Raw genomic sequence first — 14898 nt, 5'->3', positions numbered from 1 at the left:
CTTTGCGACCAATCGACTGTCGCGAAGGTGGAAAAAAACACGAAATTTAGAACAAACTTTTTGAGAACCGATTATAAATGATAAATTAATGTCCATTTCTATCAATTTAAATTAATTTCAATCTCGGTTTAACTCACTTAATTTTTTTTCAGTTCTAAGGCCCGATTGCATCAACGTACTTTAACTTTAAGCGAGGCTCAAAACTCTCAATTTCTCTCTTTAAAGCCGAAAGAGAGGAAGAGATAGAGAGTTTTAAGCCTCGTTTAAAATCAAAGTAACCTTGGTGCAACTGGACCTAAGAATTAGAAAAGATAAAGAATAAATAAAATTGAGACTTAAAGTTATCAACTACGTTGATAAAAATAAATGTCTACTTTTACTAATATATATTATACTTCAATCTCCGTTTGATTTATTTTCTATTTTTTCTGATTCTAAGAATTAGAAAAAGCTAAGACAATAATAAATTGAAACTAAAATTAATAGATATTGATAGAAACCTAGTAAACGAGAATGGATTGAAATAGATTCAGATTGTCACAAGTAAGCAGATTGTCATCTGCGAACATTGAAATGAATCCTTTTCAATCCCAATGCATTTTTAATTATTTATAGGAATCGTATAAAACACTACTATTTAATTCTAATTTCTAATATGCATATTTACTCTTTATCTTTTAAATTCATTTTTTATCTTTTTTAAATTCTTAGAACTAAAGAAAGATAAAAGTATACAGCCCAAACAATTTAAGTCACGATAACACGTCAAAATGACATTAAAATGAATCGGAAATGATGGAAAAGTGACTTAATGATCATTTTGGAATCATTTTAATCATCACTTTGATATCATAATAACTTGTGTTGCTTGGATAAGATAAGAATTAAGATCTATTCTTATCTCATATATCCAAAGATTGAACTCCTTGCATTGTCTTTTTCTCTCAAATGTGAAAAGAAGAACAATGATCGTGCAAGATATTCAGGCCTAGGGTATGAAAAAAAAAACAGACTTCTAACATAGGCTGCATTTAGAAATTTTACCCGGGAGCATAGGAATCATTTCATTCTTGTTTAACAAATAGTTAAACAACATATAAAATATAAAATAATACACTACGTGTAGTCAGATGAAATTTCTGAATGCAGCTCTACATTGATAGAAATATGGACATGTGAGTAATTTCTATCAAATTTCGATTAATTTAATCGGTAATTAATTTAATTGCAGGCAAAATCGCTTATAGCAAAATTTCTATGTATATTATGTATGTATATAATTTTGACTTCTAGCTATGTAATTTCTAACTATATAAATTATGTAGTTTCCTCCATTAAGCTTCCATTAAACTTCATCAGAATTATTTACAGAAAAGTCAGTAGAATTATTTACAGCAATTCTAATTATATAAATTATTATAATTTCTAATTATATAAATTATTATAATTTCTAATTATATAAACTATTGGCGATTTTTATCAGGTAAATGTCTATAATATTTTATTAAATAAAAGTATTAATTTTTTATTATTTGACAAGTAGCAAAAAAAAATCAGAAACGAAAAATTATAGTTAAAAATTCTTGCTGTAAGCAAGTTTCGATTTGAATTAATCATCAATCAACTAAATTAATAGTTAATGGTCGAAATCGTCCTTACATGTGAATTTGAATCAGTTAAAAATTGGCAAGATACGAGAAGCCACTAACAAGCATCGATTATACTTGCTTTTTAATGATAAATCTTATTTTTACATTTGAACTGTTATTGGCACTTTATTAAAAACTTAATTAATATGTCGGATTTCTGAGAAAAATCATTGTAAAAAATGGATGGAGAATATACAAAATAAATCGAATGATACAGTGATATAAAAATTTAGAAAAGAAATTAAGTAATATAAATATTTCGAAAAAAATTACGAAAAAAGTATTCCACTACTTTCGATTATAATGAAGATTATATTGTCGAAATTGGTGTTAAAAACAAAAAAAAAAATATTATTCAAAAGCAATGACTTTCTTCACATTTTCCACACTAGAAAGACATCAATCAAAGAATTGAAAATATTCTATGTAACTTTAGAGACATCCAATCCAATTACGAGAAAATCGATCACGTAAAAAAAACTGATATTCGTAATTCGTAATTTCATAGAAGATGCGTGGAACTTTTATAAAAATCGGGTTTGGTAACGAAATGATAAGTTTATAAATGGTTATTGTGGCCTTTCGGAATTCTACAAAGTTTTATCTCTCCATATAATCAATGTATAAAATAACACGTATGTCTCTTTCTTGGCACGCACTCGCACGCACGCACGCACGCACGCATCCACACGACGAAAATAAAGGTCACCCAGAGCCTTGAAAAATGAAAATGTCCGTATTCGGACATTATTTTATTATTATCACCTAAAGTCTGATATAATCGTGCGCTAGTTTCCTTTATTCGTACGGCTTGCACGTTACCTAAGCGATAGTCAAGTATGATACACGTTACATTCAAAATTATCGTCCTAGGTATATTGACAGCAGACTAATCTAAAAGTGACGTCTTCTTTACGACTTCTTTTTCCTCCCTTCTTTCCTCTTGTATGTAAAATAGCATGTACATTAACAAGTTGTCGGGAATAGCCATTTCATTTCATATCAAAACTCGCAGCGGACTCTCTGTTATCCAGAATTTTTACTCGGCCTATTTTCAGATGTAAAACATTTATTAATTATTTAGACAAATAAGAGGTTCTACAACTTCGAAAAAATACATAAGAGTTACTTAAAAAACATTCTAATCATCCAGTTTCTTCAAAAATATTCTAATAAAATTAATTTCTCTAAATTTATTCTACTTTCTAAATATTTTCTAGATACGTGAAAAGGATCTCGCACTAATCATTTGGAAAAAGTGGAAAAGCTCAAATTGACTGAAACTGTGATATTTTATATAAAAGTATTAAATACAGTTGCCAATAAAATGAATAATTTAGTAATAAAAAAAAACAAACAAATTTTTTAATAAAAAATAATAACTTTCAAATGATGCTATAAAATCTGTCCATTTTTGTATGTGGTTGTACTTATACAAAATTTTTGAATAGCATCTCATCTACAAAATATCATAATTTCATCCAATTTGATTGAAGTCATTTTTTCCATATGGTTAGTCTTTCGCTACTAAACATTCACATAAACATTGCATTATCTTTTGTTTATTTCAACCATATTCTGAACAAAAGAGAGTCTACTGAGTTCCGATTCACTCGCAAGTGAGATAAGTGAAACCACTAATGGCAAAGAAACGATTCCTTTCGTCTGAGAATTGAGAAATTATGAGTGGGTCGAAGAAAGAAACAGAAACAAAGATAGAGCGTGATAATGTGAGAGGATGACTCTTAACTTACATTAAAATAACGCATTATAGATACATATCTCTTCGCGTACATTATTGTCTTACGCGATACAAAGTAGTCGGATTAAAAGTTCGAATAAAAGGTGGGGGGAGGTTAAAAAGAAGACGTTGGTATCCAGTATTCCCGTAAAACTAACGGTAGAAAGTACCGACACAAGGTAGTCGTAGCGATGGCATTCTAACAACACATGTCCTTTTTCCACTTTACTTTGTAAGAACGTGTAGATATCGCGACAGTCCTTCTCCTTTCTTCCTTTTTACAATTATTAAAATGTTCCTTGGGGGAGAATGAATGAAGTTAAGCCCACACGTGTCGTCGTATATGCATGATAAACGTGTCGATTAGCTTAGAAAATTGCAAACTTCTCCTCCGAAGGCTCTTTAGTCTTCATTACGTTACGAGAGGCCGTTTAATCCTAATTTACATTTTCGTTACTCAGCGGATAACGATATCCACGGTACTTGGTATCAGAATATCGCTCTTACAATCGTTACGCTTATTCGTACGACATATGAAGAACAGATAATTTATTAGGAACGTGTTTTATTATAAAAAAATCACTACTATAACTATCGTTATAGATAAGGTATATCTATCTAGATATATGGTAAATTAAATCAGGGAGGCGTGACAAATCAATCCGCACGTGGTGTGACCTCCTTCATTCGTACATGATGAATGCGCCAAAAATGATGTTTAGTTACATCGAATCGGATATATAGGACAGTAAGATGCTACAATTAAAAAAATAGTATGTTTCGGCAAATGGAAATATACAAATTCGGACGCGGTTTACTACTTTGCATAAATACAAAATTACAGTAAGCAAAACGATTGACATTTTCTCTCAGGCCTTTAAAGAGTTCCACGCTGGAAGGGTCGAATGTTATGTTTGAAGGGATTTCGGGGATTCGTACGTGATATTTTTCCGGGAAATGCAAGTCAAATGACATTGTCAGAAAAAAACAATAAACTTTCGTAATCACCGCTCCGAAACCTCGACCCTTAACAATGCAAAATTATAGTTGTTCGAACTGCTCGTTCATTTGATACGCTCGACGGTTCTTAGAATTATACTCAATAGATGCACGAGAATAGCGATGAAAAATGGCGATGAAAAAATATCTCCGATACTTCTCGGTTTTCGTTTCGTGGACATATGTACAAACGAAATTGCGAAATCTCTGCAAACTCAGTATACTGAGATTAAGGAAGACGCTTCCAGACGATTTTGATTCAAACGGAAGCTCTGAGTTTTTTATCTACAAAATATTATCTCGAAGCATTGGAATTGCTGCGGGAAGACACATCGCTTTAAAATCGTTTTTCTCCACGCATGAAAGATTATTCCGCCTCGCCCCGTAATCGCAATCTAAACGTGCGAATGAAAGATTGAAATAAAATAGAAAAATAGATTAACGCGGTTAACGTAATAACGAAATAATAACAAAATAATAACGAATTCTGAGACGCAGCGCCGTATCTGCAGCAGCAATTCTTGACAAGTTAGAATTACTTAGCATTACTAAGTCGCGTCTAACAATTTGTATCTAATTACATTCATACACTTCACTCTGGTCATTTTGTGATTTCCACAATTTTTCTCGATTCCTGTATTAGAAGTTTTTTTTCGACGCAGATATAAGTGTATAAAAGTCGTTGATAAAGAATTTCGTTCACGCAATCAATACAAAGTATTCGCTCGTGAACAGTTTTAAGAGTATTTGTCCTAAGTTTTGATGAGGACGCTTATTTAAGCCATGTACTATCGTAAATTTGACCATCTGATCACAGTTTCGATATTAGCGATGTAATCAAAATAGAGACTTTTCCATAAAAGAAAAAAATAAAAGAAAAAAAAAACACGTGAATATTAATAATTAAAGATCGCATCATGTCGAGAGCATTGTTCACATTGTCGTGCCTTGATTCTTATTCTGTATACTTTCTTTTACATCATGTTATTCTGCGACGATTAGAACCCTCCTTATTCGATTTTGAAATATTTTTAATCGTAGCCTTCACAATCTTAATCCATCTCTGCAGGTGAATGTAGATACAATTGTTCTTCTAGGCACAAATGTTCAATCATAATTAAAACGCAATAAAACTATGGCAAAGTAAACTTAATTCATACTCACATAATTACATATTAATGTACGTTTTATATAAATATTGTCGAATATATCTCGGACTTGAAACAGAATCTGCAAAATTCATTTGAGAGAAAACAATGAAAGATGATAGACAAAATAAAACAAAAAATATTAAGCATCCACAATGTCAATTGTCGTAAAATAATTTTGTTCGATTAACTTTCGACTGTTGTATCGAGAAAACAACGGATTAAAATAATTTCTTTCACTGATCGCATCGAATGACAGAACTACAGAGATTGAAAAACAATTAACCTCGCCTGATTTAATGATAAAGCTTGTTTGTATTTGCCAATACTACGCATTTTCTCCTAATCTTACAAGACAAGGACATGATTGTGAAATATACGAGAATCGTTTTATTGTCACCCTTCTGTGTTAGTTTTTAAGTCATAAATCATTCGCGGGAAAGAATGTATGCGCAACGAATGAACGAAACAACGAATTCTTCAAAACTTTTGTTATTAAAATTTTGGAAGATATGTACGAGATGCCAAATATATGTACATCATGTTCCATCAATGTTCAATTCAAATCACTCAGAATTATTTTCACACGTTGAAAGTTATTCTGATTCCATCTTCGTTGTTTGTTTATTCGATGTGTATCACTTCAGAAAGAAGCGTGACAACTATAACAATACTGTCTGCAATGAAACGAATTATCTGCGGCTATTCTAGCAAATATATAGAATACTGAAGTATTGCGTTCTCGCTTCGATAAAATTATTTATCGGGATGGGTTCTCTCTGAACAAATATTAAAAAAAAAAAAAGAAAAAAGAAACATCGCTCCTGTGCAAAATATACTAAATGTTAAAATCGAAGATTATCTTTATTTTGTTTTACATCCTCATAATCAATGTAGAAAATAGGTTCATGCATCGGCTTGAAACGGAAAATCTTTTTCTTTTTTTTTTCGCAATACAGAAAGAGAGAACAAAATATTGCCGTTTCGCGATAAACTTACGATGCTGCATTAGGTGCTGACTATGATTCATATTTTAACTTAGGTATATCTAATCTGTGACTCCCGACAATTTGGCGTTTCGAACATACATATCACCACTAGTTTCTCCGTCTTTGACCGTATTTACTGGAGCTTATCTAAATCATTACGTAGCTAAGACTATTTTGTCGTACAATTCGCAAAAGTTACAAGCATGGCGTAGTTGAGACACGAAGTGGTGATAAATGAACTATAAAATTAATTGCACGTGAGTCACGGCTTAGACAGCTCTATTTCTAATCCCGAAAAATCGAAAACGAGAATACGAAATCCAGCATAAAGTTTCTAGTCTAATCAAAAATACTGTAACAGGTATTACTATCATATAAAAGAAAAAATATGTAATTGCGTACCTTTATTTTACAAGTTAATTAGTAAAACAAAGAAATATCCCCAATTCCAGATTCCGTATGAGTCGAATGGCAATTTATTGATAATCACGTAGACTGTCTTGAAACTTCTGTGAATATATAATAAATCAATTTCATGTAAAAAGAATTATTTTGGACACTCTTTGTATTCTCTTTGCAATTATAAAATCTTTTAAAATTATCCCCAAAAGAGAGAGAGTATTGTTCGAAAATAACTCACAAAGGAACCCATGAAAGTATCTCTTTCCGAAACATTTTGAATTAAGTTTTGAATATGTTGCTTTCTAAACAAAAATAAGCGATATGTATTTTTTTTATAAATTATCTTTTATATATTAATTTTTTATAAAGTATTTCTCAGCTTTTAAGCATTCAACTTCCATTCGAAATATTTTTTTTCTATCGTAGTTTCAACAAGGGATGCACCGGATATCCAAAAAATATCCGGTATCTGGTATTATCCGGCACTTTTTTACTATCCAACCAATATTATGAGTATCTAGGAATATATCCCGGTTGAAATTTTATATTATTAAGTTGTTAATTTTTTATATGTATAAATGAGTATGCATATTCATAATGCTATATTATGTATTGTAAAATTACAATTTTTTTTTCTCTACAGTTATTATTTCTATAATATAATCCTTTTTGCTCCCTTTTTTTCTTGTTTCACTGAGTGTTTTTTATGTCTCGGAATTCAGTCGGATATTCGGAAAATATCGAAAGATATTCGACTCGAAAAATTGTCTTCCTGATATCCGATGTTACATTCTTTTCGAATATCCGGTAATTTTATGATCCAATGCATCCCTAGTTTCAATATTCGATATTCGCTTTAAAAGTAAAAAATCGATTTTCTTCAAAAGAATGTTGCACTTTTTTCCTTATAAAAAAATGTGTCCCTTATTTTTTTCTTGAAATAAACATATTTAAAGCTAATTGAAATCGAAGGCACTTTCATGAGTTTCTTTGTCAATGAGTTTGCAAAAAAAAAACAAAAAAAAACAAAAAAAAATAAAAGGAAACATTTGCGCTTGAAACTGCGTAACAACTGTAAAAGCATTCTCGGGAAAGTATCCAAATAATAACTTTGAAAGTGAGATTAAAAGTGGTATAGCACACAAAAGTCATCAATCATGAATGTGTGAAGCTATCAATATAATCTATTAGTTTGGTGATCATTGATACTTAAAAGTAGCGACAGTGCGGGATCGCTTTAACAAGTGGGGATATAAAAATTAATGTATATATATATATATATATATATTTATATATGTATATAATCTAGCTTTGCTACTTGTTACAAACTAGCAACTATTTATCAGTTATAATATATTCATATCGTTCGCGGCTTCTTAAAATTATAAAACGGTTTAGTTTGCCCGTCAATATTCACTATTATTATTGCAGCCCCAACGAGTTACATAGGTATGCCGCACTACTCCATAGTTTTTCATCATGATCGTTGTCGTCATCGTCAGTGATGCGATGCTTTCTGATCTCGAATGACTGGACGGAAGAGAGCTCGCACAAATCGCGATGTCGTTCCGTTCCACACTATCCGCAAGTACAAAATTTCCCGGGGCATTGTACAGAATTCTCGTTAATTACATGCTCACTTGCGCGTATATCATTTGTGAGATAAATAATTTATGCAGTCGAAATTAAACAGATACTTCAAATCTTATTGATATTTTAAACATTGAGAAACACACAATTCAGCTTCATAATGATGTTGAGAAGAATCGGAAGGGCCGAGGTTTGGGCATTTTTCATCATACAATTTAAATTTGCTAAAAAAAAAAAGAGTAAAATATTCGATACCTTATACTTGCGCTTTTCATTACCGAAACACACGCCGTCGCAATCCTCCGTTGTTACAATCATTCGAAAGTACACTTTGTCGGGCTAATCGCAAAATTTGTCGGAACTATTGCACAATGCCATTCATGAAATCATGAAATACTGGCAAGACGTATAGCAATTTTGTTCTCGTGGACAAATTAACGATTATTATACATGTATGAAAGAATGATACGATTACAATTACATTTTTCGTTTTATTTTAGAAAACTAATATACGAAATGTATGCCGCGATACGGTTTAATTGTTTTTTCCACCTTTCCGAATGGCAAAATATAAAGGTAGACATATTTCTCTATTACTTCACAAAAAGACTTCGTTGATGTTGGCGGTTGAAAATCGTCCAATTGTATATTATGAATTAAATTTCCGAGGATACATTCCACACGAAATTCATCACTCGCACAAACTTCACGCAGAATCTCTCCGTCCATATTTTTTTTTCGTTTTTTTTTCCCTTGAAATCTTTATCCATATCTAAATTCAATCTATCGATAGTCACCAAATATTCTTCCACAAAATCCGAGTGGCTGCACATACACACAAAAAAAAAGAGCTGCGCTGTTCACAGTCACTCGTGCAGAATTCACTTGATTCTTTCAGCGTAAAATCCATTACTTTTTATATATCCATGGATTTTGCCGTTCTCGAGATTAATATAAAAAAAAAGGTTAAAAAAGTTAACCTCTTTACCAACTCCTGAAAGGTATTCTCTAGCTGAATCATTTAGGCTCTGGGAAGGCCACCTGACACTTGTAGACCTCGTCGAGTATAACTTGGCCTTGCCCTTGGCTGACAGTGACAGGAGTAGTCGCATTTACGACCACAACCTGGCCTTGCTGTGCCTGCTGTGGCTGTTGCTGCTGTTGCGACTGCTGCTGCTGATTACTCGCGTTGGCCTGTTGTGCGTTTGCTGGGTTATTTGCATTCTGATTTCGTGCCGTCTGGCCGTATTTCTCGTGAATCGCACGGTGACGCTTCAGCGCAAAACGATCGGAAAAGCCAATCTCGCATATATCGCACCTAAAAAACACAAAAAAGTCATGTGCGCGGAACAAATATACATTTCGACAATCGGATCTTTGGTTGAAGTTACCTATGCGGTTTTTCACCGGTATGGACTTTTGCGTGGTTCTTGAGATGTGTGGCTTGATTGAAGGCGGAACCGCAGATATTACACCTGTATGGCTTCTCGCCGGTGTGAATTCTTCTATGATTCCAGAGCGTTGAATGTCTGGCAAACGTCTTTTCGCAAACCTCGCATTGATAGGGTCGCTCGCCGGAATGAATTCGTTCGTGATTCTTCAAGTGTGGGCTCTGCGAAAACTGCATGCCGCAAACGTTGCACTTGAACGGTTTTTCACCGGTATGAACTCTTCCATGATTCTTTAAATAAGCAGCTATAAAGGGAAAGAAATCAAAATTTGTACTAAAAAATAAACTTACATAATCTTTAGTTAGCCAGTATGCAGAAATATCATACATCTTATGTTTCATTATTTAATCAATTTAATCGTTTACTTACCCTTAGCAAAGGCTAAGCCGCAGACTTCACATTTGAATGGTTTGTCTCCTGAATGAAGTCTTTTATGGGACCAGAGTGAAGAATATCGAGAAAATGTACCATCACAAACGTTACAATGAAATGGTTTCTCCGCTTGATTTTGACTGTTTTGCTTGCCACCTGAAATTGAAAGCATAAACAAAGCTTTAGTTGTCCTCGAAGGGCCAGTTCTACAAAAGTGATAAGCTCGAAGTTGTTCCGCGAGGAATCTATGAATCTATGCGATATGAGTTCATGATACTAATATTTAAATTTTTGTTCTTATATCCAAGAAATGAAATATGAATGGACATGGAATATGAAATTACAAAATGAATGATTAAATGTAAAGATTATGAAACAATCTGATCATGCAAGTTGTTATAAAAGTTAGTGCACTAAGAAAATCTGAACGCCACAAGCAATATGAAATTTTGAGATTTGATTATTACGCAATTTACTCTATAAAAAAATGATGATTATTTTCAATGAGCTATATCGCGAAATAAATCGAAAGAATTATAAACAGCCGAACGGAAATTTAATAAGTTCATCTTATATACAGAAAACATTAAAATTTGGCGATTTTATAATTTATAAAACTGTCCCTTAGGGGAGATTTTTATTCTGTGCCATTGTTCTTAAATTTAGATGTCGACAGTTCTACTAACAAGGAAAAGAAAATAACAGCAAAATAAAATAATCACAATCACTTTGTAAGAATTGAGATAGCAAGAATATTAAATAATAGAACGAACAAAATAAGAAAGATAACAGAATATATTCCACCTACAAGAACACATGCAAGCAAAAATAAAATCACGTTAAATAAAAACAATATCAAAAATCCAACGTTCAAAGATATTAATTTAAATTTATTAATAAACATTCGATGTATTTATTAAATTACTCAAAATTTTGTCGAATATTTTTAATAAATACGTTTTAGAAGAGTTGATAAATTGAATTTAAACATCGAGTTTTCAGAGAGTCCATGAAACTATATAATAATCAAAGAAGTTATAATTTGAATATATTTCTTTTTAATAAAATTCAATACTCTATACAAATTATATGTTGGCGCGTTGTTGACTCAAATATCAATAAAACTGCAAATACCAAAGTGATCACGGAAAATAAATTTGAACTGTCACCATCCAAGACAGACGCGATATTACTCAGACATACTAATCGCAAAACAGATCTCATACTCTGTGTTGACGATAATTATATCCGACTTACTTCCTATGACGATGCGGCCTGTAGCCTTGCAGCCGCCACACTTTGCGAGGGAACTGATTCCGGAATCTAGTTTTTCGTCGTGTTTACCTACCATATATCACCCGATGTACGATCATGATAGCAATGAAAAGTATGAAGGGAAAAAGGATGACGAAATATCTGAATAAAATGTCGCTGATATTGATATACAGTACGCAATCCCTTGCGAGAACGTTTATATTAACATAAAATTTGAAACAAACTTTGGACGCTTTCAAAATGCTTTATCAGCAACATCTTTCTTCGGCTTATCAAGGGTATTAAGTGACATCCAATCAGCGGTCGAAAGCTAACAAATGATGCTTACCTATAAAAATAATCCCTGTGCCGTTGCACTTGTGACATTTGGTGACACTGGTAACACCCCTTCGTTTCACAGGATGATGACCAGGTTTGATAGCTACAAGAAAAATGCATATTTCGTTACAGCTAAAAATCCGTGAATAATCTTACCATCTAACATCAATCTGAACTTAATAATTGATTTGAAATAAAAATAGCGATTTTATTGATAAAAACAGAGTTGGCAAAAGATCTTTTTTTAAAGCATGTTTTACTGCTTCATACGTGCTTCAAACAATATTATATATAAAAAAAAACACATTTAAAACATAATTTTATCAACCCTGAATAAAAATAGCTATCATTTCTTATACATCGTATAAGGATTACAGTACATAATATTTTATAAAGAATCTATATAATTTCCAATGTGAAAATCTTGGAAATTTTTAATGCTGCAAGATAATTGTACTTTTTTATATTAATACTGAAATCAATATCACCATGAGACACTGACTATAGCTGAAATTAATTGATATGGACATACTCTTTTTAACTTTAGTTGGATGATGTTCGCATGGGTCTTCACTGCCACAATCTTCACAAATTTGCACCTTTGGTTTCTGATGCATATTTGTTTTGTGACTTTTTAATTCTCCCGGTAATGCAAAACACGCTCCACAAACGTCACAAGTATACGGTCTTTCTGGTGTAGTGGCGACAGTCACTGTTGTTGGCGTTTGTACCACAATCTGCTGCGGCTGCTGCTGCAAATTGCTGGGCGTCGAGGTGTGAATCCGCTTATGATGCTGCAGCAGGCTCATATGACCGAAGACCAGGCCACAAATCTCACACTTGAACGTTGCATTTGCGGTCGCAGCGGCAATACTCATCTGATTTAGCAATGTATTATAACCGACAGGTTGAACATCGAAACGGTAACAACCCTTGTCATCGGTGATTGCACTGATTGTGCTCACCGCATTTGTCTGAACCTTCTGCAACATGTTGACGTTGTAATAGAAGGAGGAAGGGAACTCGGTAGTAGTCGTCTGTTGCTGCTGCTGAGACTTGTCCTCCTTCTTATCCGATGTGACGTACATCTGTTGAGTCTGTTGCTGCTGCTGCGTCTGCTGACCTTGCGCAGCAGCTTGCTGCTGAATTTGCTGTGGGTCAAACATTGCTGTTTGTTGCTGTAAAAACAAATCATTTAATATGATTAGAGGAGAAATTTGAGTTTCTTTTCATTTATCATAAGATAATGAATATACCTGTCTCTGGTCTCCGTAACTTGAATTGCTTTGTTCCGTCTGAGTAAAACTATTAGTTTGCTCCGTTTGAGTAAACATGGAACACTTCAATGGCTGCTCGATTGGTTGACTCTGTTGATCAGAAAGGTGTATGTCAGATACTCCGATAGAAGATGCATCAATTATATAAGAAATTATGAATACCTATGAATAGGTATCTTATTCTCTTAAACACGATTCACAAGATACTGAATACTTGAAAATGAGACATGATCAGCAGTTGATTATTGTGTGTTCGCAAATGTATACGCTTCCTCGCTTGCCTCACGCGCGACGCATACCTGCTGTATTTGATCAGGACGGGTTGTGTTCAACCACACCACGTTGTTGCCATTTGATTCTAGGGCCATTGATGTATTGCCTTTGACCCTGCACAATCAATAGGCGGTCGTTATAAACTGTCGGCTTAAGCGAGAACGTGCGAGGTATGCGAGAAGCAACCGGCAGGAGGTCCCCGATGGCAACGGGGTGAACAACGACACCCCAGCCGGAAGCACGGCAAGGATAAAGAGGGACACGTTTGAATACAGCGAATACAGGCGCGACGGACGCAACGGGGGAAAAAAAAAGCACGATGTCAGGCCTCGTTTAGGCCGTTTGGCGCGCGTGGCAAGAGAAAGACGAAACAACAGGCGAACGTGGTCGCATAATAAACATACTCACGTGTAATAGTCCGACGGACCGCGGGGTTAATAGTCCGGCTGCCGAGCGGTAACCGATGATCCTCTAGTTGCCATGACGGCGGCGGTGGCGGTGGCGGCGCAAGCTGCCGTGCGGCAGGCACCACGAAGACGACGTCGTGGATACGCGCGGGCGTGCACGTCGCCGTAAGAACACGATGCGGCTCACGTTCAGCATCTACGAGGGAAAAGAACGGTCGAGGAAGGGGAGGGGGAGGGGAGAGAGGAGAGCGCCGCTCTTGCCACACCGTGTTGCGTGCCGCGCGCGCGACGCTCTTATCGCGCTGTTGGAGCCGCGCGCGAGAAATCAATGGCGTTCGATTTCGACGGACGCTTCCTCGGAACGATAGCTTCGTTATATTGGAGCTGCGTCGTCCGAAATTGCGACGATCTTGTTGGTGTTGGTTTCGCTCGTAACGTTCTATGTTCCGTTCACCCACTCGTCCGGCTCGTCTCGGTTCGGTTCGGCTCGGGTCCGCTTGGCTTGGCTTGGCTTGGCTTGGAACGGCTTGGAACGGCTTGGCTTGGCTTGGCTTGGCTTGGCTTGGCTTAGCTTGGCTTAGCTTGGCTCGCCCAACCACGCGGTTTGAGCGCGCGCGAACAATCACCTTCGGAATCACACGCTTGTCAACGTCGGCCCGCGCAAATCATGGTCGGCTGCGTAGAGCGGCGCGGTGGCGGTTGCGGCGACTGTGAGTACGAAACGCGCGGCCGCCGCCGCCGCTCCTTCCTCGTTGCGTACGTCGTTTCCTCTTTGTCGCTCCCTTTCGCCCGCTCTGTCCCGCTTCCTCGCTCGTTCACCTCGCTCGCTCGCACTTTGTCCGCACCTCGTTCGGCGGCGATGGCGATCGCATAAAAACCGTCGTACGCGATGTTTCGCGACTGGATGAGACTCGCGGCGTTATCCGTCGTACAGGATAGGCCGAGATGCGATATGGCGTACCTTACGACGCGTTAACGAATGCTCACGGTGGCCATTACGCGCGACG

General features: G+C 35.3%; 1 protein-coding gene across 4 annotated transcripts; it reads right to left on the bottom strand.

Annotated features, from left to right (window-relative positions):
• Positions 1 to 2218: 2218 nt before the first annotated feature.
• LOC105152204 (uncharacterized) lies at positions 2219 to 14886 on the bottom strand. 4 transcript variants are annotated; one of them, XM_011066336.2, is made up of 9 exons: positions 13893 to 14886; positions 13511 to 13598; positions 13191 to 13301; positions 12467 to 13112; positions 11945 to 12037; positions 11599 to 11685; positions 10339 to 10497; positions 9910 to 10213; positions 2219 to 9836 (listed from the first exon to the last, which is right to left on the bottom strand). In XM_011066336.2, exons 2-9 carry the CDS (start codon positions 13577 to 13579, stop codon positions 9536 to 9538), a joined length of 1770 nt encoding a protein of 589 aa, XP_011064638.1. In that variant the 5' UTR covers positions 13580 to 13598; positions 13893 to 14886; the 3' UTR covers positions 2219 to 9535. The 4 variants fall into 4 exon arrangements, with proteins under 4 accessions (XP_011064638.1, XP_011064639.1, XP_087262615.1 ...); XM_011066337.2 differs by lacking the exon at positions 11599 to 11685 and having other exon boundaries at positions 13893 to 14885; XM_087406489.1 differs by lacking the exon at positions 13511 to 13598 and having other exon boundaries at positions 13893 to 14885.
• Positions 14887 to 14898: the final 12 nt, after the last annotated feature.

Source organism: Acromyrmex echinatior, chromosome 1, assembly GCF_024713525.1.
Source record: "Acromyrmex echinatior isolate Ae372 chromosome 1, ASM2471352v2, whole genome shotgun sequence".
Lineage (NCBI taxonomy): Eukaryota > Metazoa > Arthropoda > Insecta > Hymenoptera > Formicidae > Acromyrmex > Acromyrmex echinatior.
This window is presented reverse-complemented; position numbering and strand designations above follow the sequence as displayed.

Coding starts and splice junctions, on each gene's coding strand:
- LOC105152204 (XM_011066336.2), bottom strand. CDS start 13,579: ATGGCCCTAGAATCAAATGGCAACAACGTGGTGTGGTTGAACACAACC. Junction 12,038..12,466: donor TCCAACTAAAGTTAAAAAGA/GTATGTCCATAT, acceptor TTTTTCTTGTAG/CTATCAAACCTGGTCATCAT. Junction 11,686..11,944: donor CACAGGGATTATTTTTATAG/GTAAGCATCATT, acceptor GATATATGGTAG/GTAAACACGACGAAAAACTA.